Consider the following 24,592-nt stretch of genomic DNA (forward strand, 5'->3'; position numbering starts at 1 on the left):
GTCACTGGGCGCCCTCTCGAGGGGGTGAAGGCACAGTGCGCCTTCTCGAGAGGGTCTTAGAAGCCTGGGCAGGAGAGTGAGCATGACAGGTTTCTACACTCCAGAGAATTAGCCGGAGAGAGAGAGAGAGAGAGAGAGAGAAAGACACGGGGACCCAAGCTCTGATGGAGCAAAAAGGTGTTTTATTCAACATAGTATGGGTATATATACTATCTTACCAGGTAGCTTTGTTCAGCAAAGATAAAGATCAAAAGCACAGACTTAAAATTACCAAGGAAACATAAGGCAATCTATATCAAAGAGAGAGAGGGTTGTAAATAATCACTTTTACCGTATGGTTCATAAAAAGGGAGAGGGTCGTAAATAGTTACTTATTATAGTATGGAAAAACTAACGAAGGAAATGCATGCATTCCTTAGCCCTGGGAGCGGTTTGCCACCCCTCTTAATTCCTGAATATTTGGGAATTAATAAGGAACAGAGGATTCATGACAGATCCAAAATAGCACACAGGAAGCCTCCTGTTAAATGCTTCCTGACACTTGAGGGCCATATTTCTAGTACCCAGTCCAGTATCTTGCTCAAAGTAATAGCTGAATATAGTTTTGAATGATGTGTTTTGATGTTAATGAATAGGATAATAAAACTCCTGGAAGAGGAAAAATATTTGGCAGATGTGGATACAGGATGTGTTTGTGCAGAAAATGAGAGAAAAATCTGTAATGGGGAACCCAAAAGCAAATATATTTTTAAAGGAAGGTTTATAAAGTTATATCTGATGGAAAGCAGAAGAAAGGTGGTGGAAGAATTATGGAACTATATTTCTGAAAAGCAAGTAATTTTAATAGAAGAGAAAGAATCAGGGGGGAAGAAACCCAAAGTAGTTTGAATTAGAAGATGGAAGGAAGTATTTTTTCCTGAGCCAAGCCCAGGAAATTTAATATTATTTCTACAAAAGAACAAGAGTGGAATCTAGTTTTCACTTAGTGTAATTGCTTTGCAAAAGGCATTTCAAGTATTAATGAGACTATCATTCATTCAGCAGATATTTATTGAGTACCTACTATGTGCCGCCCATTGTTCTGGGCTCTTGGTTTAAATAAGTAAACAAAACATTGATATGCCTTCTTGGAGCTAACATTCAAGCAGGAAAGAAAATATTAATAAGCATAATAAATAAGAAATTACATAATATGTTAGAAATTGATAGCAATATAGAAAAAAAAAGAGCAGTCTTAATAGAGCAGATCAGGGATGGGAATGGGCTGAAATTGGTGTGAGTTATTTTTTTCAAACAGGGTGATGAGGATAGGTCTCATCAAGAAGATGACACTGTACGAAGACTTGAAATTGGTAAGGGAGTTAGCCCTGTAGATATATGGGGGAAGTGAAGAGGAACAGTATTCCAGGCAGAGGTAACACCAATTCTAAGCCTATAAGGTAGGTACCAGGAGTAGCAAGGAAGCCAGAATGGCTAGAGTAAATAAAGGGTGGGATTAGTGAGAGATCAAGTCAGAGAGGTAATAGAGAGTCTGGATTATATAGATCCTTATAGACTAGTGAAAGTACTTTGACTTTTACTCTGAATGACATTGGAGTGTTTTTAACAGAGTCGTGACATGATGTGACTTTCATTTAACAGAAATACTCTTGGGTGTTATACTGAGAATAGGCCAGAAAAGAAGAGCCAAGGTGGAAGCAAGGATACCTATTAGGAAGTTTTTAAAGTAATCCAGAGAAAAGATTAAGGTGACTCAGATAAGGGAGATAACAATGGAGGTAAATGATAAGAGAATTTGCTGACAGATGAAGGGTATAAGAGAAAGAGACTGGGTCATCAAAAGGAGTTGCCATCAACTGAACTAGGAGAAGCTGCAAATAGAGTAGAGTTGGGAGGACAGTTAGGAGTGTGATTTGGACATGATGCATTTGAGATGTCTGTTAGACCATCCAAATGGAGATCCAAGTAGTCAGTTGATAAAGCCCTGGAGTTCTGAAAGAGGTCTGGGCTGAAGAGAAAGGTTCCCTAAAGGTTTACGAAGAGTCATTAATATATAGATGATATATAAAGCTATTAGACTGGGGTACCATCACCAAGGAAGTGAATATAAATGAAATAGAGAAGATGACCAGAGACTGAGCCTGGAGCTCTCAAATATTAATGGTTTGGAGAAAAGCAGAGGAACCAGTAACTGTTCAGAGGAACTGTGGTGTTGGAGAAGACTCTTGAGAATCCCTTGAACTGCAGGTAGATCCAACCAGTCCATCCTAAAGGAAATCAGTCCTGAATATTCATTGGAAGGACTGATGTTGAAGCTGAAGCTCCAATACTTTGGCCACCTGATGTGAAGAACTGACTAATCTGAAAAGACCCTGATACTGAGAAAGATTGAAGGCAGGAGAAGGGGACGACAAAGGATGAAATGGTTGGATGGCATCACTGACTCAATGGACATGAGTTTGGGTAAACTCCAGGAGTTGGTGATGGACAGGGAGGCCTGGCATGCTGCAGTCCATGGGTCACAAAGAGTTGGACACTACTGAGTGACTGAACTGAACTGAACTGAGAGGAACCAATAAAGGGTAATTAATGAAAGAGAACAACCCATGAGGTAGGAGAAAACAAGGATGGCATGGTGTCTTAGAAGGCAGCTGTGTTTCAAGGAGGAAAAAGTGATTAACTATGTTGATTGTTGCTGATATGTCAAATACAATGAGGGCTGAGAATTGACCATTGGAATTTATAGTGTGTTAGTCGTTGGTGAGTTTGACAAGAGCAGTTTTGGTCGAGGTAGGACAAATGCCTGATTACAGTAGGCTCGAGAGAATTGAAGGAAAGAAGTTGTATGCAATAAGTGTAGACAATTCTGTAGAAACGTTTACTACAAAGGGAAGAAAGGAAGTTGGGCAAGAAAAATAAAAGAAGTTGGGTAGTAGTTGGTCAGAGAAGTAGGATAAAGAGGTTTGTTTATTTGCTTGAAATGGGATGGATGAGAATGCTTATATACTGATAGGAATGACCTAGTTAGAGAACAAAAGTTGGCAATGTTACAAAAATAAAAGTTGTTAGACTAATGTCATATAAACAGTAATGGACACAAGTGTATAATTTAAGGGGTTGGCTGTAGGAAGAAAAGCTGGCTTAAAACACAGCATTCAAAAAAAATAAGATCATGGCATCCAGTCCATCACTTCATGACAAATAGAAGGGGAAAATGTGTGACAGATTTTATTTTCTTGGGCTCCAAAGAAACTGTGGACACTAACTGCAGCCATGAAATTAAAAGACACTTTCTCTTTGGAAGAAAAACTATGACAAACCTAGATTGTGTATTAAAAAGCAGAGACATCATTTTTCCAATGAAGGTCTATATAGTCAAAGCTGTAGTTTTTCCAGTAGTCATGTATGGATGTAAGTTAGACCATAAAGAAGGCTGAGTGCCAAAGAATTGATGCTTTTGAACTGTGGTGCTGGAGAAGACTCTTGGGAGCCCCTTGGACTGCAAGAAGAACAAACCAGTCAGTCAATCCTAAAGGAAATCAACCCTGAATATCCATTGGAAGGGCTGATGCTGAACTCCAATACTTTGGCCACCTAATGTGAAGAGCCAGCTGATTGGAAAAGACTGATGCTGGAAAAGATGGAAGGCAAAAGGAGAAGTGGGAGTCAGAGCATGAAGTGGTTAGAAACATCACCGACTCAATGGACATGAGTTTGAGCAAACTCGGGGAGATAATGAAGGACAGGGAAGCCTGGCTTACTGCAGTCCATGGGGTTGCAAAGAATTGGACATGACTTAGCAACTAAACAACAAGTAGGAAGAAACATGGACAGTTCATTTATGCTAACAGTTGAGAAGGCAGAGTATGTGAGTGTGGTTCCTGGTGTGTGAGTAGATGTGGTAGTGGGAATCTGTGGAACTTCTTTTCCTAACTGCTTCACTTTTCTCAATGAAGTGGGAAACAAGGTCATTACCTGAGAGTAAGAATAGGAGAGGAGGTGTTGGGGACTTGAGAAAAGAAGACAAGATGTCAACTAATCATCCAGAAAATCAGAAAAGTGAATGGCAAGGGTATGTGGTATGCTTGCCTTGTAGCAGTAAGGTCCATTTGATGAAATTTTAAAATAAATAGTTGTACAGGTTTTTATCTGGCTAGTTTCAGCTGCATGTATGTAGGCACAAAAGTGACTAGAAAGTTGAATTTAACCAGGCTTGGGTTTGCTGATATGACTTAGTGATTGAACAATAACAACATAGTTTTGCCAGATGAACACAACAAAGCAAAAGAGGGGCAGGAAAATCAATAAAGAAGGAAATGGTTATAATGAATCCCCATGGAATTTAAACAAGATATAAAGGAGGACTTCAAAGAGATTAGGAATGGTGAAATGTTAGTAGTGTCAATGTATTGGTGAAGGATCTTAATGCAGTTGAAGGATTGCTGGAGTGATAAAAGGAGTGAATTAGAAAAGTTTGTTGTTTAGTCAAAAAAGAGTTGTATCAAACTCTTGCGACCCCATGGACTGCAGCCCACCAGGTTCCTCTGACCATGGGACTTCCCAGGCAAGAATACTGGAGTGGGATCTTCCTGACCCAGGGATCAATCCTGTGTCTCCTGCGTTGGCAGGTGGATTTTTTACCACTGAGCCACTTGGGAAACCCTTATGTGGATTAGGGTGCTGGAAATGAGAGTGATCTCAGAGTCTGGGGTTCTTTTGGTTACTGCTGATAAACAGGAATAAAGAGCACAGTAGGATTAGTTCTAGTGGAGTCAAGGCAGTGTTGGCAAGGCTATCAGTATTTGTGGATAGAGAGGAGTGGCTTTTGGCGGCCAGTATGAACCTGTTTAGTAAAAATTTTTTCAGTGAGTAATCCTTCTACCATCTTGCAGCAACTTTTTGAGAATACAAAACAGACAAGTTTAGATTTTTTTCTTGTCCTTAATGGGCAGGAATATAGACAGTATTTTGTAAGTATCATTTTGAAATGTAATTTAACATATCATATTTATCCTTTTTAGAATGGCCAACAAGTTGTAGCAGTAAAAGCTTTGGAAAATTTAGCTAAATATTCGGAAGAGCCGCCACAAGTTCTTACAGCTTTAAAGTAAGTAATCCACATCCTGTGGATGTAAAAGCATTTCCTCTATACATGTTACTCTTGGTCTATAAATTTTGCTGTAATAGTACTGATGGCTTCAGGCTGAAACAATGCCTACAGTACCAAGTGGTTTTTTTTTCCCCTGGCTTTATTGAGATATAACTGACAAATGGTGGTGTTTTGTAAGTTTAAGGTATGTAACTTAGTGATTTAATACACATTCATATTATGAAATGGTTAGCACAATAAGATTACATCCATCACCTCACAAAACACTACACTGTATGTGGTGAGAACGTTTAAGATTTACTCTCTTAGCAACCTTCATGTATATAATACAGCGTGGTCAACTACAGTCACCATGCTGTACATTAGATCTCTGGGCTGTATTCAATTTGTAACTGGAAGTTTATACCCTTTGACCAACATCTCTCCATTTTCTCCACCCGCAGGCCCTAACAAACATCATTCTACTCTGTTTCTGTGTGTTTGGATTTCTTCCATTTTTTGTTATTTCTTTCTTTTCTTTTTTAAAAAGATTCCGCATATAAGGGAGATAATCCAGTACTTGTCTTTCTTTGTCTGACTTATTTCACTTAGTACGATGCCCTCAAGATCTGTCCATGTTGTCATAAAAGACAGGACTTTCTTTTATCTAGTTAAATAATATTCCTGTGTGTGTGTGCAAGTACACATACTACATTTTCTTTATTCCTCCATTGATGGACACTTAAGGTTGTCTCCGTGTCTTAGCTATTGCAAATAATGCTATAGTGAACATGGAGGTGCAGATATTTCTTCAAGACACTGATTTCCTTTCTTTTAGATACATACCCCAAAGTCGGGTTGGTGAATTGTATAGCAGTTTTATTTTTAATTTCTGAGGAACCTCCATGCTCTTTTTCCACAGTGGCTGTACCAGCTTGCATTCCTGTCAACAATGCACAAGGGTTTCCTTTTCTCTACAAAACTTATTATCTCTTTTTTTTTTTTTTTGATAATAGCCATTCTAACAGGTGTGAGGTGATATTTCATTGTGGTTTTGACTTGCATTTCCCTGATGATTATAATGTTGAGCATCTTTTCATGTACCTGTTGGCCATTTGGGTGCCTTCTTTGGAAAAATATCTATACAGGGCTTCTGCCCATGTTAAAATAAGATTGTATTTTGCAGTTGAGCTGTAGGAGTTCCTTATATATTTTAGATATTAACCACTTATCAGATATATTGTTTGCAGATATTTTCTTCCATTCTATTAGTTGCCTTTTCATTTTTTTGATAGTTTCCTTTGCTATGCAGAAGATTTTTACTGTGATTTAGCCCCACTTACTCATTTTAACTCATTTTTGCTTTTGTTGCTTGTGCTTTCGGTATCATATCCAAAAAGTTATTATCAAGGAGTTTTCCCTGTGTTTTCTTCCAGGAGTTTTATGCTTCTACGTTTTTTTTTTTTTAATTTATTTGTTTTTTAATTGGTTTTAAGTCTTATATTTAAGTCTTTAATCCATTTTGATCTATGTCTTCTGTGTAGTGAGAGATAAGGGTCCAGTTTCATTCTTTTATGTGTGGATATCAATTTTCTCAGTACCACTTATTGACAAAGATTATATTTCCTCTATTAAGTATTCATGTCTCCCTTGTCAAATATTGTTGATGATATACAGGTGAGTTTATTTCTGGGCTCTCTATTCTATTCCATTGGTCTATGTGACTATTCTTATTAGCTTTGTAGTATAGTTTGAAAACAAGTGTGATGGCTCTAACTTTCTTCTTCTTTTTCAAGCTTGCTTTGGTTGTTCAGGGTCTTTTGTGGTTCCGTACAAATTTCAGGATTTTTTTCTCTTATTTCTGTGAAAAATGCTATTGGAAATTTGGTAAGAATGCTTAAAGTACAAAAAAAATAACGTATCAGTTAAACCTGATCTTTTCTTTATCTCTTTCTATGAAAGAAAATGATTTATCAAAAGGGAACTTTTACTTAAAATAATGAGGCAGAGGAGGCTGAGGTAATGGTAACCTCTAATGATGTAACTGAGAATATGCTAGTGGAAAAACTGAAAACCAGAAGGGTTCTGTAGTGATTATCCTGTTGGCCAACTGTACTTGAGTCCACTCTTCTGAAGGGAAATGGAATCACAGATATACTAATATCAGAAGGAGTCTTGAGATAATTGCATATATTTAGTCAGATAAATATCTAAAATCATCCAGGATGATTGATAGTGTTTTTATTTTTAAAGATTTTTAAGGTTTGAAACTTCACAAAATACCTTATTTTGTCCATTTGTCATCATGCTGCCAGATCCCTTCAAAAAGTACTCATCCTAGTTTATATGGAACCCAAAGGCCAGTTCCAGGTTACTTTATAGAAAGAAAAAAATAAAAGACTTGTACACTATGCCTAATGTTCCAGCAGGTGATTTGGGGCAGTGATATAAACTGTGGAACTATTTAAGAATGTCTAATAAGCAATGCTTTTGTTTTAAAATTATTTTACTAAATTACTCTTCCAAAATTACAAAGTTGGTATGTTTTCATTGCAACCATTAAGACATACAGAGACTTACAAATAAAATAATTAATCTCCTTTTCTCCTCTCTTTTCTTACTTCCATCCCCTGGGGTAATCAAGATTACTAACTTGATTTCTTTCTAAGCATCACTTTTTTTATTACTTTATCATACAGGTGTTTGTTTCGTCTTTTTCTTCCAAGAGTTTCTCAAATGCCAGAATGTGAAAACAAGTAAGTTATAATTCAACAGAAATGATGTATTCACCATTAGAAAAAAAATAGAAAAACTTCCATTAGAAACCTAATATTGAGAAATATATAATATAATGGGTAAGGGCAATATAGACTCTGGGGCTAGTCTTCCTGGATTTATATTTTGGCTCTGCCACTTATTAGATATGTAGCCTGGGCCTCTGTTTCCCCATCTGTAAAATGGGTGTAATAATAATAGCTACCCTGTGAGGTTACTGTGATGACTTGATGAATAAATAAGTGTAAAACACTTAGAATATTGCCAGACCCTTACCATGCCCTCAGTAACATTAGCTGAGTTCATTATGATATTGCATCTGTTTTTCCCATTATTTATTTATGGCTGTGCTGGGTCCTTGTTGCTACTTACAGGCTTTCTCCAGTTGCAGTGAGCGGGGGCTACTCTCTAATTGTGGTGCGAGGGCTTCTCATTGTGGTGGCTTCTCTTGTTGTGGAGTGCAAACTATATTATGGGCTTCAGTAGTTGTGGCTCATGGGCTCTAGAGCACAGGCTCAGTAGTTGTGGCTCATGGGTCTAGTTGCCCTGGGGCATGTGGAATCTCACTAGACCAAGGATCTGACTTATGTCCCCTGCTTTGGCAGGCAGATTCTTAACCACTGGACCATCAGGGAAGTCTGTTTTTCCCTTTCTTAACAGGAGACTTACATACAGATGTATCTCTTACTTTCCCACAGAAACATAAATAACCTGATTGGTTTGTTGATTCTGATTTTCTATCAGCTCAGCTGGGAGTACTCAGATATCTTTCTGCTCACAGTTTCTATGGCATACGATATCAAGAACTTAACAATTTGTGGAAGAATTAGGTCACCTATTTTGCATTCACAAAATTCATTTACTCCTAATAATTTAAAAGAAAACTATTCAAGATCTTGAGTAGGGATGACTTTCAGAGAAATATCACTCATCTCTATTGTCTCTGCTTGAACAAAAAGTCTATAATAGTGTACCACTACTTCATTTTTGCTTTGTATCTTTGTACCTGGAGGTATAATATTTTTTCAGCTAAATTCATTGGGAACCGTCTATAACTGAGGTAATATTATGTTGATGACATAACTTTTTTTATAATACAAATTCTACCCATACATGTATGGTTAAGTTTTGCTTCTTCTTTACAGAATCCATTTGAAGGGCACTTACACTAAAAAAAAAATATTGAGATAATTGGAATTTGAATAATGATCAAATATTTGATGATATTAAGAAATTATTGGAACTTCCCTGGTGGTATGTGGCTAAGACTCCACACTCCTAATGCAGGGGTCCTGGTTTGATCACTGGTCAGAAAACTAAATCCCACGTGCCACAACTAAAAGATCCCACATGCTACAACTAAGACCCAGCACAGCCAAATAAATAATTTTAAAAATTTTTTAAAATTATTATCTTTAAGGCATATAATGGTAATATAGTTATGATTTTTAAAGAATCCTTTTATCTTATAGACACACCCTAAAATATTTATGGATGAAATTATGTGATGTCTGGAATTTGCTTCAAAATAATATAGCTAGGTGGAGGTATCATTGAAATAAGATTGATGATGAGTTAATAATTATTGAAGCTAAGCCATGGATACCTGGGGGTTCTTTCATCTGTTAACACATGTAAACTTCTTTGAAATTTTCAACAATGAAAAGATTAAGAATAAAATAGGAAACTCAGACTAAACCTTGATAGCTAATAGAACATAAAAGCTCCTTGAAGGCTAAAAAGGGCTATTTATATTTATCTTTGTATCTCTGAAATCTAGGACAGTATCAGATGCATAATAGTCACTCAATTTGTTTAAATGACTAAATATCAGTTCTTTATAAGAAGAGCTTATATTGGACTTACAGGGTACTTAATACTCCATGTAATTGCAATGCAGTCAGATCCCACTCATTAAAACTAATTAGAAGATAGGGAAAAAGAAAGGTATCTTGTTTAAATTAAGGACAAACTTAAATTACAGAATATTTTAAAAATATGCCTTTATTGTTTACATGTAAATACAGTAATAAAGAACTCCTAAAAAAATAAAGAATATCTACTAGCAATGTTTTAGAGGTCAGGACCTGATTTAACAAATAGATTAGACTAATTTAGGGGGAAAAAAGGCCTAATTCAGTGGAAAGAGAGAATTGAGTTCTAGTTTCAGATATCTTGCTAACTTCTGGTTTACTTTAGACAATAATAACTTATTTGACTTCTCTAAGGTTTATTTTCTTCACTTATTAAATAAAAGATGAACTGGAAAATTTTTAAAGTTCTATTCTCTTCTAAAAATTTTTTTTAGTATGAATTTATTTATTTTAATTGGAGGCTAATTGCTTTACAATCTTATGGTTTTAAATTACAGTATCTACTTAAGTATTAACAATTTGTGTGCTAAAACTTTTTAAAGCAGTTTGTCTCTTAGATAGACTGTTCATTCCTTTCCATATCCTCATTCTTACTTGTACTATTTATTTACATTAATGACCCCTCATAGATTATTTTATATAGTCACTGAATTAAATGGTAAAGAAGTCAACTTTAGCTCAGCTTAAATTCAGATTAATGAAATTTATGTTAGGAGCTGCTTTATATAAAGTAGATGTCTATTGTTTATCACTTAGAAAGCGGCTAGTTTTCCTGAAGCAGAGTCTGCATTGTATAATATTAGACATTCTCCTGATAAGACTAGTCTTACAGTATATTCTACCCTACTTAGTATAAACTTTTTTAGTTGAGTTAGCTAATACTTCCATATTTAATCCTTTGTTTAAACATAATGGGATGTTTTTCTCTGTTAAAATTTATGTACCCCACCTAAGGAAACTTAGGGCTTCTCTGGTGGCTCAGATGGTAAAGAATCCGCCTGCAGTGCGGGAGACCTGGGTTTGATCTCTGGGTTGGGAAGATCCTCTGGAGGAGGGCATGGCAATCCATTCCAGTATTCTTGCCTGGAGAATCCCCATGGACAGAGGAGCCTGGCAGACCACAGTCGCAAAGACCATGGGATTGCAGAGTCAGACACAAACGAGCGACTAAGCATAGCACACAAGGAAGCTTAACAAAGGGTCAAAAGGCTTGAATGGTAGTAGTCTTGACATCGTCACTGCATGACCTTAGACAAATCATCCCCAATTTCCAGATCTGTTTTCTCATCTATAAAATTAAGGTTATGGATAAGTGATTTTTGAACTATATTCCTTAGAAACCTGAAAATTCTGTGCCACTGCCTCAGGGACCAGGAACTGAGGCTCTAGGCCTCTGCCCACGAATGGTTCAAACAGAGCAGCTACACTTCTGCCTATTCTTGTATATTAGAGTTTTATAAAATTTTATCTAAAACACAGGTTCTGGTTTCCCCTCTTCAAAAAAAAGTTGAAAATCGCAGAGATCAGTACCTGCTCTCAAATTCTATGACCCTGTAATATAAAACTTCATCAGTCATTGAAATCCTTTGCTTAAGAATAGGTGTAGAGGGGGAAGAGAGAAAAAAATGTGAGGACATTGGGGCTGAGGAACAGTATCCTATAATGGGGAAAAACGGTGTAAAATGATAGATTGGCACCTTGAGCAACAAAATTCACAATTTTGCATTTTCTTTGAGAAGCTCTCAGGTACAAACAGAGTCTCTTTTTGATACTTTTCTGTAGTAAAGCTGTGGAACAGCAGGAAAATACTCTTTTCTTTACTTTTTAGAAAGAAAGAAATGGATAGACTTTTGGCTTACTTCAACAGAGGTAAATATCTCCTTGATTATTTTCACTCATTCATCTTGCCTCTGTCCTCTATTAATGTATAAATTCTCCAAGTATATTGAGCACACTGTCTCAGGCTTCATGTTTGAGTTAAGCTTCATGTTTTTACTAACATTTGTCACAGCAGTAAACCTAGTTTCTTTATTCACAAGCAGAGAAAAGTTTGCCGTCACTAGCATTCATCTCCAAATGTGATTTCAGCTCTGTTTTTATTGCAGTTTTTGAAAAGACATTTCTGTTTTTTCCTTCCTCCCTCCCTACCTGCCTTCCATCTCTGTTGCCACTTGATTCTAACCTAGAAAATGAACAGGTAAAAAAGGATCAAAACAAAAATACTCTGAACCCCACTAATTTTTATGATCTCTATATCAAATTAGGATTGTTTACTCTGTTATTTTGAGGCTGTCTATCGATCTATCTGGACTTCCCTGGTGGCTCAGACAGTAAAGCGTCTGTCTACAATGTGGGAGACCCCAGGTTCGATCCCTGAGTTGGGAAAATCCCCTGGAGAAGGAAATGGCAATCCACTCCAGGACTATTGCCTGAAAAATCCCATGGACAGAGGAGCCTGGTAGGCTACAGTCCATGGGGTCACAAAGAGTCGGACACAACTGAGCGACTTCACTATAGTCACTATCGATCTATCCAAGTCAGTGTCATCTCTGTATACCAATAATTCCTGCCTGCCCACTTCATTCAGCTAACTTAAATACACCAAAAACTCCATATCCTAGAAATTCTATCTCATTTATTGCAGTCATTCACTTTTGTACTTCAAATATCTGTTTACAGGTTGTTAAATGTAACAAAGCAGTTTAGAAACCACAGCTTAAGAGGAATGTTTACTGTTGGCATTCTTCTCTCTCAGAAGGGCACAAGAGTATGTAATAAATGTTTTCTGATGATCACAACAGATTTTGGTTCTTTACTTTGCTTGCTGTAGGAGTTCAGTAAGTAAATACTATGCCAACCTCTCAGTACTCTTCCAATCCTCAATCTCCATTTCAGTATTTTAAATGATTATTTCTATTCTTTTTTTCCTGACACGTAAATCATATCTTTCTACCTCAGGTGGTGAATGATTGCTCTAATTAAAAATCTCTCCAAAGATGTTTGTTCTCTAGAGTTTGAATTAACAGTTTATAAGAGCTTGGTAATGCTTTTTGTCATTTTAATTATTTTGGTATGTACTCATGTACACACACTGAAAAAGAACTTTCTAAATCCAGGCTCATTTCTGACTGTTTTTAAAGCAGGATTAACAACTTTGTTAGAGTATAAAGTAAAAGGCCTTAATATCAGATTTTCCTGTTTGATGCAGCACTCCTGAACCTTACTCAGTTATTTGAAGGAGAAGCTTGGACTTTAGCCTCTAAGATTAACGAAGCTCATTGGTTTCGAAAAACAGGTAAAAGGAAATTCTGTGGCTAAGCGAAACATTGTGGGGTGATAGAATCAGACAGATTCAAATTCTAGCTCTTAAATTTATAGCTATGGGTATAAGGATAACTTGCTTAATCTCAGTTTTACTATTTAATCTCAGTTTTACTATAAAAAATGGGGAACCTGGGACATACCATGTACTCAACTGTTAGTTTTCTTCATTTCCTATTGAAATGAATCTAAGAATAAAATAATGAATTAGAACTGCAGGTCTCCAAGGTTATGTTCCTAAACTTGGTCTAGAATGCCCAGTTTATCTCTAAATGTGAATCATGAAAAATAAACTACATGCAACAATATGAATGAATCTCACAAAAGTTATGTTGAGCAAAAGAAGCCAGATGTTACGTATATACTGCATGGATCCATTTATATATAGTAAGAAACAAAAAGCCAGCAAACTAATTTACAGTGTTACAACTCAGGATAGTGGTTACCGTTGAAGGGAGTAGTACTTGAAGAGAGTAGGTGGGATTGCTTCTGGGTTTCTGGTAATGATAAAGATCTTTGATCTGGATTGGTTACATGGATATTATATACTTTATGAAAATTCATCAAGTTATACAGTTATGAGTTATGTAATTAACTTTATGTAAATTCTATTTATAAAATTTACACTCCAGTGGTAAGTAAGTAAGAGCAATTAAGCATCAGTGTTATAAGGTTAACTGGTTCTTCATGAACCTTTTTCTGCTTTATGGGGTTTACTGGGTCTCTAGGAGAAAAAGGAATAGATACAACAATCTGGCTTCTGGGAAACTTATGTGTATAATGGAAAATAGAAAACATTTTAATTATAGAAAAATTTAATGACTTTGATGCTTTAGAAGTTTGAAAAGTTATTTCTCAATACTTGTTTTACTGAATTTTAATTTTGATTTTTCAAGATAAAGATCATGCTGAATGTTGCCTGATGGGGATGTCCACAGCTCTATGAAAGCTGTGAATCTTTCCATCAGTTTTCCTGAACGTTTGAGTCTAATATGCCTGTTCTTTGCTGAATTTTGACTTTCTTTCAAAAGAGTTGGTGAACTCTTCAATGTGATCGTCATTTTTTAGATGGATTCGTGTCAACTAAGAATTTATTGTTTATCCCTGATTTTAAAAAAACTCAACATTATTGCCACTAGTCATTGTCCTAGAATTTAAGATTGGAACTAATAGAAGTCTCTAAGTTTACCTGGAAAAAATTTCACTAAAAACCTAAAGTTAGCTTTTTTTAACCCTTGAGAAACCCTACATTAGTATGTTAATATTAAGGATGTGGAGATTATAAATCTGTGGAGATTATAATGGTACAGATTAAACAGTGAATTTTCATAATTATGTTATTTCATGTTAATATTCAGCTTGGAACTTGGCTGTGCAATGTGAGAAATATCCACTGTCAATGAGAGAGTTTTTTGTACTTTCTTACAAGGTAAGTCTCTTCTAACAAGTATCTCATGTTTGAACCACAACGAGGATATGACCACTATGGCTATAGTCAAGGACTAAGTATAGAGTGAGATTGGCTTTTAATCTGGGAACTCTTAATATACGTTTAAGCAGGAATGACCTAAGGAGAATTTGATCCCTAGAGGATATAATATGAGAACATGAGGTAGATCTCCCCATACCACAGTATCAACCATCCTGGAGTGTAAAGTTCTACCATAAGAGACTTACTCTTTTATCTTTGAAGGAATTTTAGTCTCTCAAAGTCCTATATAAAAATCTAACTATTTTTAGAAGGAAATACTCTAAGAAATTGTAAATTGCCAAAACGTTAGGAACAGTTCTGGATATAAGTCTATAGGAATATAGAATAGGTATCTGGGGACAACAGGAGGTTAAAAGGATGCTGAGAAGTTTAGATCTGCTTTATAACTTTTCTGAGAGCAAGCTCTATGTGTAAGGATTTGAGTTTGTTTTGCAATTATAAGCATTTAAAAATAGTCATTAGCCTGCAAGGTAGAGGTTAAATGACAGACAAAGGAACAAGCATTGATGAGCGGATGAAAGGGGAAGTGGTAAAGAATATCCTTCATACACATTCAGGAGTATGAAATCTGTTATGTTGAGATAGATTAAATGTTTTAGAACTGGAAAAAACTATATAGGTAATCTAGCACAACTCCTTCACCTTATATATGAGTTGCCTGAGATGTAGAGATTGGGTATCTTGAAATGCTATTTAGTTAAATGATGGTGATGATTATGATCACTAAATATTTGGGGAGAATAAGAAATAATGTTTGAAAATTTAAGTATAATTGCCATTTTAATGAGGTAAAATAAATCAGTTTTAGTTTTGACATTTGTGATAGCACCAGTAGAATTCCATGTTAGAATCCTAAGTAGCCTAGAATTTTATTGTACAATGCTGGGAGGTTATTTTTTGAGGTTAATTTGTGCTTTTATTTGCTAGCATAATTTGGCTAGAGTGGCCTACAAACTTTGTTGATCTTGTGTGTAATATGTATACACACATGAAAGGGAAACAAAAGTTTTGCCAAAAATGTCTACCCTGAGTGTTAATTCTTTTTTTTTTTTTGACTTTTTAAACCATTTTTAGGTTTACAACAAAATTGACAGGTACAGAAATTTCCCATATATCCCCTTCCCACACATGCATAGCCATTATTAACTAAGTGGTACCTTTTTTTAAAAAAAACCAAGAACGAAATGCACTGACACATAATTTCCAAAGTCCACAGTTCACCATAGGGTTCGCTTTAATAAGTGACAGTAGTGTTGCATATTCTGTGGGTTTAGACAAAAACACAATGATATATATCCATCATTATAATGTGATATACAATATTTCACTGCTCATAAAACTTCTGTACCCTGTGTATTCATCTCCCCTCTCCCCCCAAACTCCTGGCAACTGTTGATCTTTAGATCATCTTTTCCAGAATGGCATGCAGTTGCAATCTATTTTTTCTTTTTTTTTCCTTGGAAAGAGAGGTTCAAAGTCTTTATAAGACTATCCATGGCCCACTCGTGTATGCACCTCACCAACTCTAGGTGGCAAACTTCTCTATTAAATACTGTAGGTTTTCTTCCAGTATTGAGCCCTGCTGGTCCTACCAGCAACCATATCGAGCTACAGAGGGACATGTGTTTGGGTATTTGTTCATAGAAAGGCCACAAGTTTTGTGCCCCTTGTCACAATGAACCCAGATTCCTGTTGGATGTGTTATAAACAGAGGAGCCATTTCTTCAGGCCCCCTACTCTAAGCACACCCCATGGGAGTTTTTTTCTAAAGCTAGAGTACAAGGTTTAATGATGAAGTTATCCTAATGCCTGTCAAGATTTGACATTGTCTCTTTCAGCCATGAACAATATAGGTATTAATTTCAGCTCTATTCAATGCAAAGGGAAAATCTATTTTCCAGGGGAAAAATCACGTGGAAATTACAACATAAGCCAAGAAGTAAATCACTAGATAAAGATACAGGGCCAAATGACAGTACTTGTCACTGGGAAAGACAGGAAAATTGTGAAGAAATACTTTTTAATCTCTCAAAAAGTGCTAAAAAATGGAAAGTAATACAAAATTAAAACCATAAATCAGTGTTATAGCCGATATCATTGTTAAGGTGAAATGTGGTTTTCCAGCTGAATTTTGTCATTCAGACAGGATGTTGCTGATTTTCATTCTGATTGTTTGTGTTCACCTGGCAGAATTCTCCCTATTCATTGATGTTCTGGTTATTTCTTATCAGCTGTCCCAGTTTTGTCCTTCTGATCAAGTAATTCTGATTGCACAGAAAACATGTTTACTCATGGCAGCTGCAATTGATCTAGACCAAGGAAGAAAAGCTTCAACAGCTTTTGAACAGGTAATGTGCAACCTTCAAAGAAAATGCAAGCATTCAGTGTGCTGTTTGGTATGTTTGCCTTCCTTCATGTAATTCTTTTTGATTCTCTTTTTAGAATCTTTTCCTCCATTCTGGAGGAATTGATTTCAAAGATGTGTAATTCCTTTCTAAGGAAAGGTCATATTTGGCTTAGCCTCTTCTTTTAAAATGCCCCTTGCCATGGACCACTCTTTGTGAATCTGCTTTTAAATATTCTTCATCTTCATCATCTCCCTGTGATCACAAGTGATCCATAGGTTGTTCTACTTCTGTTTCCTTTCACACATTCTCTAAGGAAACACATTTACTTCCACAGCATTTTTTTTTTCATTTGGCTGTGTTGGGCCTTAGCTGCAACATACAGGATCTTTCGTTGAGGTGCATGGACTCCCTAGGTGTGGCATGCACTTCAGTAGTTGTGGCACAGAGACTTAGTTGCTCTTCATCATGTGGGACCTCAGTTCCCCAACAAGGGATCAAACCACATTCCCTGCATTGCAGGGCAAATTCTTAACCACTGGACCACCAGGGAAGTTCCACTTCCACAGTTTTGTTAGCCATCTGGAATTATTTAGCTGACTTGTTTATTGTCACAAACTGGTTCCAAATTGGGAAAGGAGTACATCAGGCTATGTATTGTCACCGTGATATTTCACTTATATGCAGAGTATATCATGTGAAATGCTGGGCTGGATGAAGCACAAGCTATAATCAAGATTGCCAGGAGAAATATCAGTAACCTCAGCTGCCTGCAGTGAGGGAGATCTGGGTTCGATCCCTGGGTTGGGAAGATCCCCTAGAGAAGGAAATGTCAACCCGCTCCAGTACTCTTGCCTGGAAAATTCCATGGGCAGAGGAGCCTGGTAGGCTACAGTCTATGGGATTGCAAAGAGTCACACAGGACTGAGCAACTTAACTTCAGATACGCAGATGACACCACCCTTAAGGCAGAAAGTGAAGAACTAAACAGCCTCTTGATGAAAGTGAAAGAAGAGAGTGAAAAAGTTGGCTTAGAACTCAACATTCAAAAAACTAAGATCATGGCATCCAGTCCCATCACTTCATGGCAAATAGATAGGGAAGCAATGGAAACAGTGACAGACTTTATTTTCTTGGGCTCCAAAATCACTGCAGATGGTGACTGTGGTATGGCAAAACCAATACAGTATTGTAAAGTAAAAAAAAAAAAAAAAAAAAAAAAAGACGCTTGCTCCTTGGAAGAAAAGCTATGATCAACCTAGACAGCATTTTAAAAAGCAGAGACATTACTTTGCCAACAAAGGTCCGTCTAGTCAAAGCTATGGATTTTCCAGTAGTCATGTATGGATGTGAGAGTTGGACTATAAAGAAAGCGGAGCACCAAAGAATTCATGCTTTTGAACTGTGGTGTTGGAGAAAACTCTTTTGAGAGTCCCTTGGACAGCAAGGAGATCCCACCAGTCAATCCTAAAGGAAATCAGTGCTGAATATCCATTGGAAGGACTGATGCTGAAGCTGAAACTCCAATACTTTGGCCATCTGATGCAAAGAACTGACTCATTTGAAAAGACCCTGATGCTGGGAAAGATTGAAAGCAGGAGGAGAAGAGGACGACAGAGGATGAGATGGTTGGATGGCATCACTGACTCGGTGGACATGGGTTTGGGCAGGCTTGGGGAGTTGGTGATGGACAGGGAAGCCTGGCATGATGCACTCCATGGGGTCACAAAGAGTCTGCTGCTGCTGCTGAGTCGCTTCAGTCATGTCCGACTCTGTGCGACCCCATAGATGGGAGCCCACCAGGCTCCCTCATCCCTGGGATTCTCCAGGCAAGAACACTGGAGTGGGTTGCCATTTCCTTCTCCAGTGCATGAAAGTGAAAAGTGAAAGTGAAGCTGCTCAGTCGTGTCCAACTCACAGCAATCCCAGGGACTGCAGCCTACCAGGCTCCTCTGTCCATGAGATTTTCCAGGCAAGAGTACTGGAGTGGGTTGCCATTGCCTTCTCCACACAAAGAGTCAGACATGACTAACTGAACTGAACTATTTATTGTCACTCAATTGCATTTGTTTTCTTTGACCCACATTCTTGAATATTTTATCATTCAGTTCAGTTCAGTCACTCAGTCATGTCTGACTCTTTGTGATCCCATGGACTGCAACATGCCAGACTTCCCAGCAAGCAGGGTGACAATATACAGCCTTGACGTATTCCTTTTCCTATTTGGAACTAGTCTGTTGTTCCATGTCCAGTTCTAACTGTTGCTTCCTGACCTGCATACAGGTTTCTCAAGAGGCAGGTCAGGTGGTCTGGAATTTCCATCTCTTTCAGAATATTCCACAGTTTATTGTGATCCACATTAACTCCGTTTTTTTTCTTTTTTAAAAATTTTTTTAATCTTTTTTAATTTTTTTTTTACTTTATAATACTGCACTGGTTTTGCCATACATTGACATGAATCCACCACCTGAACCCCCCTCCCACCACCCTCCCCATATCATCTCTCTGGGTCATCCCAGTGCACCAGCCCCAAGCATCCTGTATCCTGTATCGAACCTAGACTAGCGATTCATTTCCTACATGATAGTATACATGTTTCAATGCCATTCTCCCAAATCATCCCACCCTCTCCCTCTCCCACAGAGTCCAAAAGTCTGTTCTTTACATCTGTGTCTCTTTTGCTGTCTTGTATACAGGGTTATCATTACCATCTTTCTAAATTCCATATATATGCGTTAGTATACTGTATTGGTGTTTTTCTTTCTGGCTTACTTCACTCTGTATAATCGGCTCCAGTTTCATCCACCTCATTAGAACTGAAACTCAGTTTTAACAACAAGAAAACAAAATATCTACTTTTGCCTGAATCCCACTCTCAGCTTAAACCTTACATCTTTTAAGGAGATAGCAACATCAATATCTCACTCTCTCATATACCAGAGTATTCACTGATTTGTCTTTAGTTCTTTCCTTCCTTCTTTCAAGCTAGGAAAGTTGTCACCAAATTGGACTTCTAGCATGTTTGTATGATTTTAACTTCTGGATCTCTCTGGTTTTTTCTCTTGAAACTGAAAGTGAAGTCGCTCAGTCGTGTCCGACTCTTTGCGACCCCGTGGACTGTAGCCCACCAGGCTCCTCCGTCCATGGGGTTCTCCAGGCAAGAATACTGGAGTGGGTTGCCATTTCCTTCTCCAGGGGATCTTCCCAACCCAGGAATCGAACCCATGTCTCCCGGATTGCAGGCAGATGCTTTAACCTCTGAGCCACCAGGGAAGCATTTCCCATACTTGCCAGCTTCTTTTCTTTCCAATTGGTACAAAATCCTTCTTGCTGCTTATTCTGTTCCTTCTGTAAATACGTTCTTTTATATGATTCTTCACATCTGGAACAAGCTACCAGTAGATCTCTGCCAACATATTTTCTTTCCTTTCTTTTCCATTATTGAGTTCAACTCAAAAAAACATGTGAGTACCAAGCACTCTGCTAGTTACTAGAGATAAAGAATATAAAGTCCTTGTCCTGAGTAGTAAAGGGACCACTTTTTAGAAACTTTTCCATAGTAAAAGAAGATAAATCTACAAGCCTCAGAGCAAAACCAAAACAACCATTTTGCTTCTTTATAAGTAAGGGTGTTGTCAAACTGAAATTCATTCCAAACAAACTGAAATGTCAGGGTTTGGAGCAGAAAAAGGCTTATTACAAGGGCCATGCAAGAAGAATGAGTGTCTCGTGCTCAGAAGACCTGAACTCCCCAGTGGGTTTCAGGGAAGTTTTTATAGGCAACATTTGGGGAGGTGGCACTGCAGAGTGTGTAGCTCTTCTCTGATTGGCTGGTGGTGAGATAATAGAATGATCGTCATCTCAGTCTGATATCAGCCTTCTGGTTCCAACCAGTTGGGGTCCACATGCTAGTCCTCAGCCTAAGGTTATCATCCTCCACCTGGATAGAGGCCTTAATTCCTGTAGAAGAACTAATCTTGTTCCACTGTAGACAGAGTACATACTTTGTCTGACTTCATGTTATTTTAAATGTATTTGAAGTTTGTGTTGTGGTCTGACATATGGTCTGTCCTGGATAAAGTGCCATGTGTGCTTGAGAAAGAATGTACTTTGTTCTTGGGTTGATGAAAATGGTCCATGTATATCTTTTAGGTATAAAAATAAACTTTACATAGTTTTACACAGTATTTTAAAATAAGAAAAGAAAGAAGAAATATATTATCAGTACACTTTGTTTTTTCATTTGTATTCAAATTGCTATTGGTGTCACTTGCTTTCAGCCTAAAGAGCTTCTCTTAGCATTTTTATAAATGGTTCTGCTAGCAAAAAGATGCAACTTTTTTTAAATCTGGGAATTTCTTTATTTTTCTTTCAGTTCTGAGAGATAATTTTGCTGGATATTAGATTCTTGGTTGCCTGTTTTCTTTCATCACATTGAATATGTTATCCCACTGCCTAATCAACATTCTACATTTCCTAACATTGTCATCTTGCCTTCCTTTTTTAAGTGTGGTTTCCTTTAATTGTTTTAACATATTTGAAACAGCTGCTTTGAAACCTGTGTCTGCTAATTTCCAATATTGGACCTTTCAAAAGTCAGTTCCTCTTGCTTACTTTATTCCTGTGTATGGGTCATACTTTCTTGTTTCTTTGCATATTTTATAATTCTTTGTAGAAAACTGAACATTTTGCATAGTATTTTGGAACATCTTTGGGTACTGATTCCCCCTCTCTGGTACTTGTTAATATGTGCTTGTTTGTTTGATTAGTGACTTGTCTGGGCTAGTTCAGTGCAGTCTTATTTCTGCAGCTGTATAGTAGTATAGAGCTTCTAATGTTATTCCTCAGAGATCACAGTCTTTGCCTTTGCAGTCACCATGACCCCTCCCCTGGAGAGGAATGAAAGTAGTTTTAGCAGGGTTATTTTTTAGTATCTCTTTCCATGATCACCCTGTTAAGCTTCTGCGTGGTCTTCTATTGGTATCATACACAGGTGTAAGTCTTTATGAATTACTAGGTGACTGGTGTGTGTGTGTGCGTGTGTGTGTACGTGCACATGCACACGCACGCGCATTTGAAAATACTCTGGTGTAAATTGCTCCACAGTCTGATCCAGTTAACGTAAGGCCCCTTTGAAGGGGTAAGTAATCTTAGCTTTCTCTTCCTCTTCGTTATCTCTGTAAACTTGTATTCTGCTGTTTGGCTTGTCATTATCACTGAGTTACCAGCTTCCTCTTAATTGCCCACACCAAAATCTTCACTATTTTTATAGTGTCTTTAGACTTGAACTTCCCCAAGCTCTATTTCAGTAAATGTCAGTCAGTCTCCTTAGGGTGACTACAGAGCTCACTCTTCTAATGACCTTCCTCTCCTGAGCAGAAACTCTATACACTGCTTTGGAGCTAGAGGCAGGGACCATGACCCATTTGTATCAGAATGACAATACAGCTCTGTAAGTCAGGAACTAGCAAAAGTCATAGTCCCTAACATTCTTAACTTGCCTCTTTGAGCATGGAAACTCTCTTATAAGGAAGCTGAGGTGAGGGCAATTGTGACCCAGTATTTTCAGCTGCAGTGCTTGGGGGGACTGGGTAGAAGAAAAGAGTGCCAGGCTTCTTAATTGTGCTTGTTTATAATAGAACTTGGGCTTCTCTGGTAGCTCAGCTGGTAAAGAATCTGACTGCAGTGCAGGAGACCCTGGTTCAATTCCTGGGTCAGAAAGTTCCCCTGGAGAAGGGATAGGCTACTCATTGTAGTATTCTTGTCTGGAGAGTCCCCATAACAGAGGAGCCTGGCAGGCAGCTAAGCACAGCACATATTCATGCAATACAGATCTTGGGGAGGGGAATGAGAAGTCCTGGCAACATGCCCCTTATGGTCATCCCTAGCCTGGAAGCTGAGGGTATAGTGAGCCTTATCCTCTTGGTTATACACACCTAAAGTGCTCTTACATCATACTGAACTGGGGAGGGGAGTTGGCCAGATCATGGCTCAACCGCTACAGGTACTCACTGTTCTTACTGAGACTTTAGTAGATTTCCTGGAATAGATGTTTCCCCATTGGCTATTAATATAAGCCCTTAGGGCAATTTTCTGAGACTTTACATGATCATGTTTTAGCATTTTCACCAGTTATGGTAATTTTGCTGGGGAGAGGATCCATAGATCTTCTCATATCACCATTTTAGAAGCAATTTTCTTCTGTCCTAGATTATTAAAATTGATGATACTCAAGATTTTCTGTTTAATCCTCAATTTTCTGTAAGTTAAGTGATTGTGCTATGCTATGTTATGTCAATTGTACCTCAGTAAAACTAGGGGGAGAAAAAGAGAAAAAAATAGAGGCTAATATTTATATATAAATCCAGAAATATTCAGTTTATACTTCCATTTTTCTAGTTTAATTTTTTACTGCTTTTAATGATATGATTTTTATTTGCTTTAAGTTTTGTTTCGTTGAGACTAATTTTCTCATCGCTTTCTTACCAAACAGACCTGCTTCCTAAATCATGCACTTGATCTGATCTGTAAATGCAGAAACATCTGGAATCTCCTGAAAACAACAGGTACAGTGGGACTGGGAGTATGGTAACATGGTTATAAAGGGTGTTTCAGATCTGAATAACCTAGTCTTTTATCAGCAGAAATTTGTGCCACTAAAATACTTGATAACCAGCCAAATGATTCTTTAAGAACTAGCTTTTCCCCACTCTATGTTTGTATTTTGTATTTTAAATCTTTGACACACTACTTAGAGTAAGAATATTTTTTTTAATAATTATTTATTTACTTGGCTGTGCCAAGTCTTAGTTGCAGCATGCAGGATCTTCAGCTGTGGCATGTGAGATCTAGTTCCCTGACAAGAGATCAAACCTGGGTCCCAGCATCGGGAGCAAAGAGTCAGCTGCTGGACCACCAGGGGAAGTCCCAAGAATATATTTTATCTTCATTTTCATTGTAGTATTGAGTATAAAAATAGTACCATCATTGTTCAATATGACTTTATTGCTCTTAGGTCACTGGATTTGATATCTAATTTAAACAAATTTTGACTTTGACTAAATGTAGGGTACAGAATCTTCCAAACCACAATGATAATATCAGATACTGTTAACATTTTGTAATGAAATAATCTGTGTAGTAGTAAACCATTTGAAGCTATATAGTGGCTTGCTATGGTTTCCTAATTAAGGATGGTATTATTATATAGACTTTATTATATTGTGTCCATCTATTCCTGTTTTAGTTAGAATTTTTTAAAAATCTATACATACTGAATTGAATTTCATGCCTTTTATTTTTATTAATTAATTTATTTACTTTGGCTATGCTGGATCTTTATTGCTTTGCATGGGCTTTCTCTAGTTGTGATAAGCGAAGGCTACTTCTTTGTTACAGTACACAGGCTCTTGTTTCAGTGGCTTCTCTTGATGTGGAGCACAGGCTGTAGGTGTGCAAATTTCAGTTGTTGCAACCAACACATAGGTTCAGTAGTTGTAGTATGTGGGCTTTAGGGTGCATGGGCTTCAGCACTCAGGTTCAATAGTTGCTGCCCATGGGCTCTAGAGCTCAGGCTCAGTAGTTGTGGGGCACAGGCTTAACTGCTCTGTGGCATTTGGAATCTTCCTGGACCAGGTATCGAACTTGTATCCTCTACATAGGCAGGTGGATTCTAATCCACTGTGCCACCAGGGAA

At 37.4% G+C, this 24,592-nt stretch overlaps 1 protein-coding gene and 1 non-coding gene across 2 annotated transcripts in view; one reads left to right on the forward strand and one right to left on the reverse strand.

Moving 5' to 3' along the window:
- TEX11 (testis expressed 11) overlaps positions 1-24,592 on the forward strand; it is a 247,086-nt gene that overhangs the window by 170,598 nt on the left and 51,896 nt on the right. The window contains exons 19-25 of the mRNA XM_052662695.1: positions 5,022-5,107; positions 7,789-7,845; positions 11,567-11,607; positions 12,947-13,033; positions 14,418-14,488; positions 16,783-16,899; positions 23,390-23,462. Of these exons, the coding sequence (XP_052518655.1) occupies positions 5,022-5,107; positions 7,789-7,845; positions 11,567-11,607; positions 12,947-13,033; positions 14,418-14,488; positions 16,783-16,899; positions 23,390-23,462 (532 nt within the window). The remainder of the gene's footprint in view (positions 1-5,021; positions 5,108-7,788; positions 7,846-11,566; positions 11,608-12,946; positions 13,034-14,417; positions 14,489-16,782; positions 16,900-23,389; positions 23,463-24,592) is intronic.
- LOC128070686 (small nucleolar RNA SNORA11) lies at positions 16,172-16,302 on the reverse strand. The gene has a single exon (XR_008201659.1). It is a non-coding gene; the product is annotated as a small nucleolar RNA SNORA11 (small nucleolar RNA).

Source organism: Budorcas taxicolor, chromosome X, assembly GCF_023091745.1.
Source record: "Budorcas taxicolor isolate Tak-1 chromosome X, Takin1.1, whole genome shotgun sequence".
Taxonomy (NCBI): domain Eukaryota; kingdom Metazoa; phylum Chordata; class Mammalia; order Artiodactyla; family Bovidae; genus Budorcas; species Budorcas taxicolor.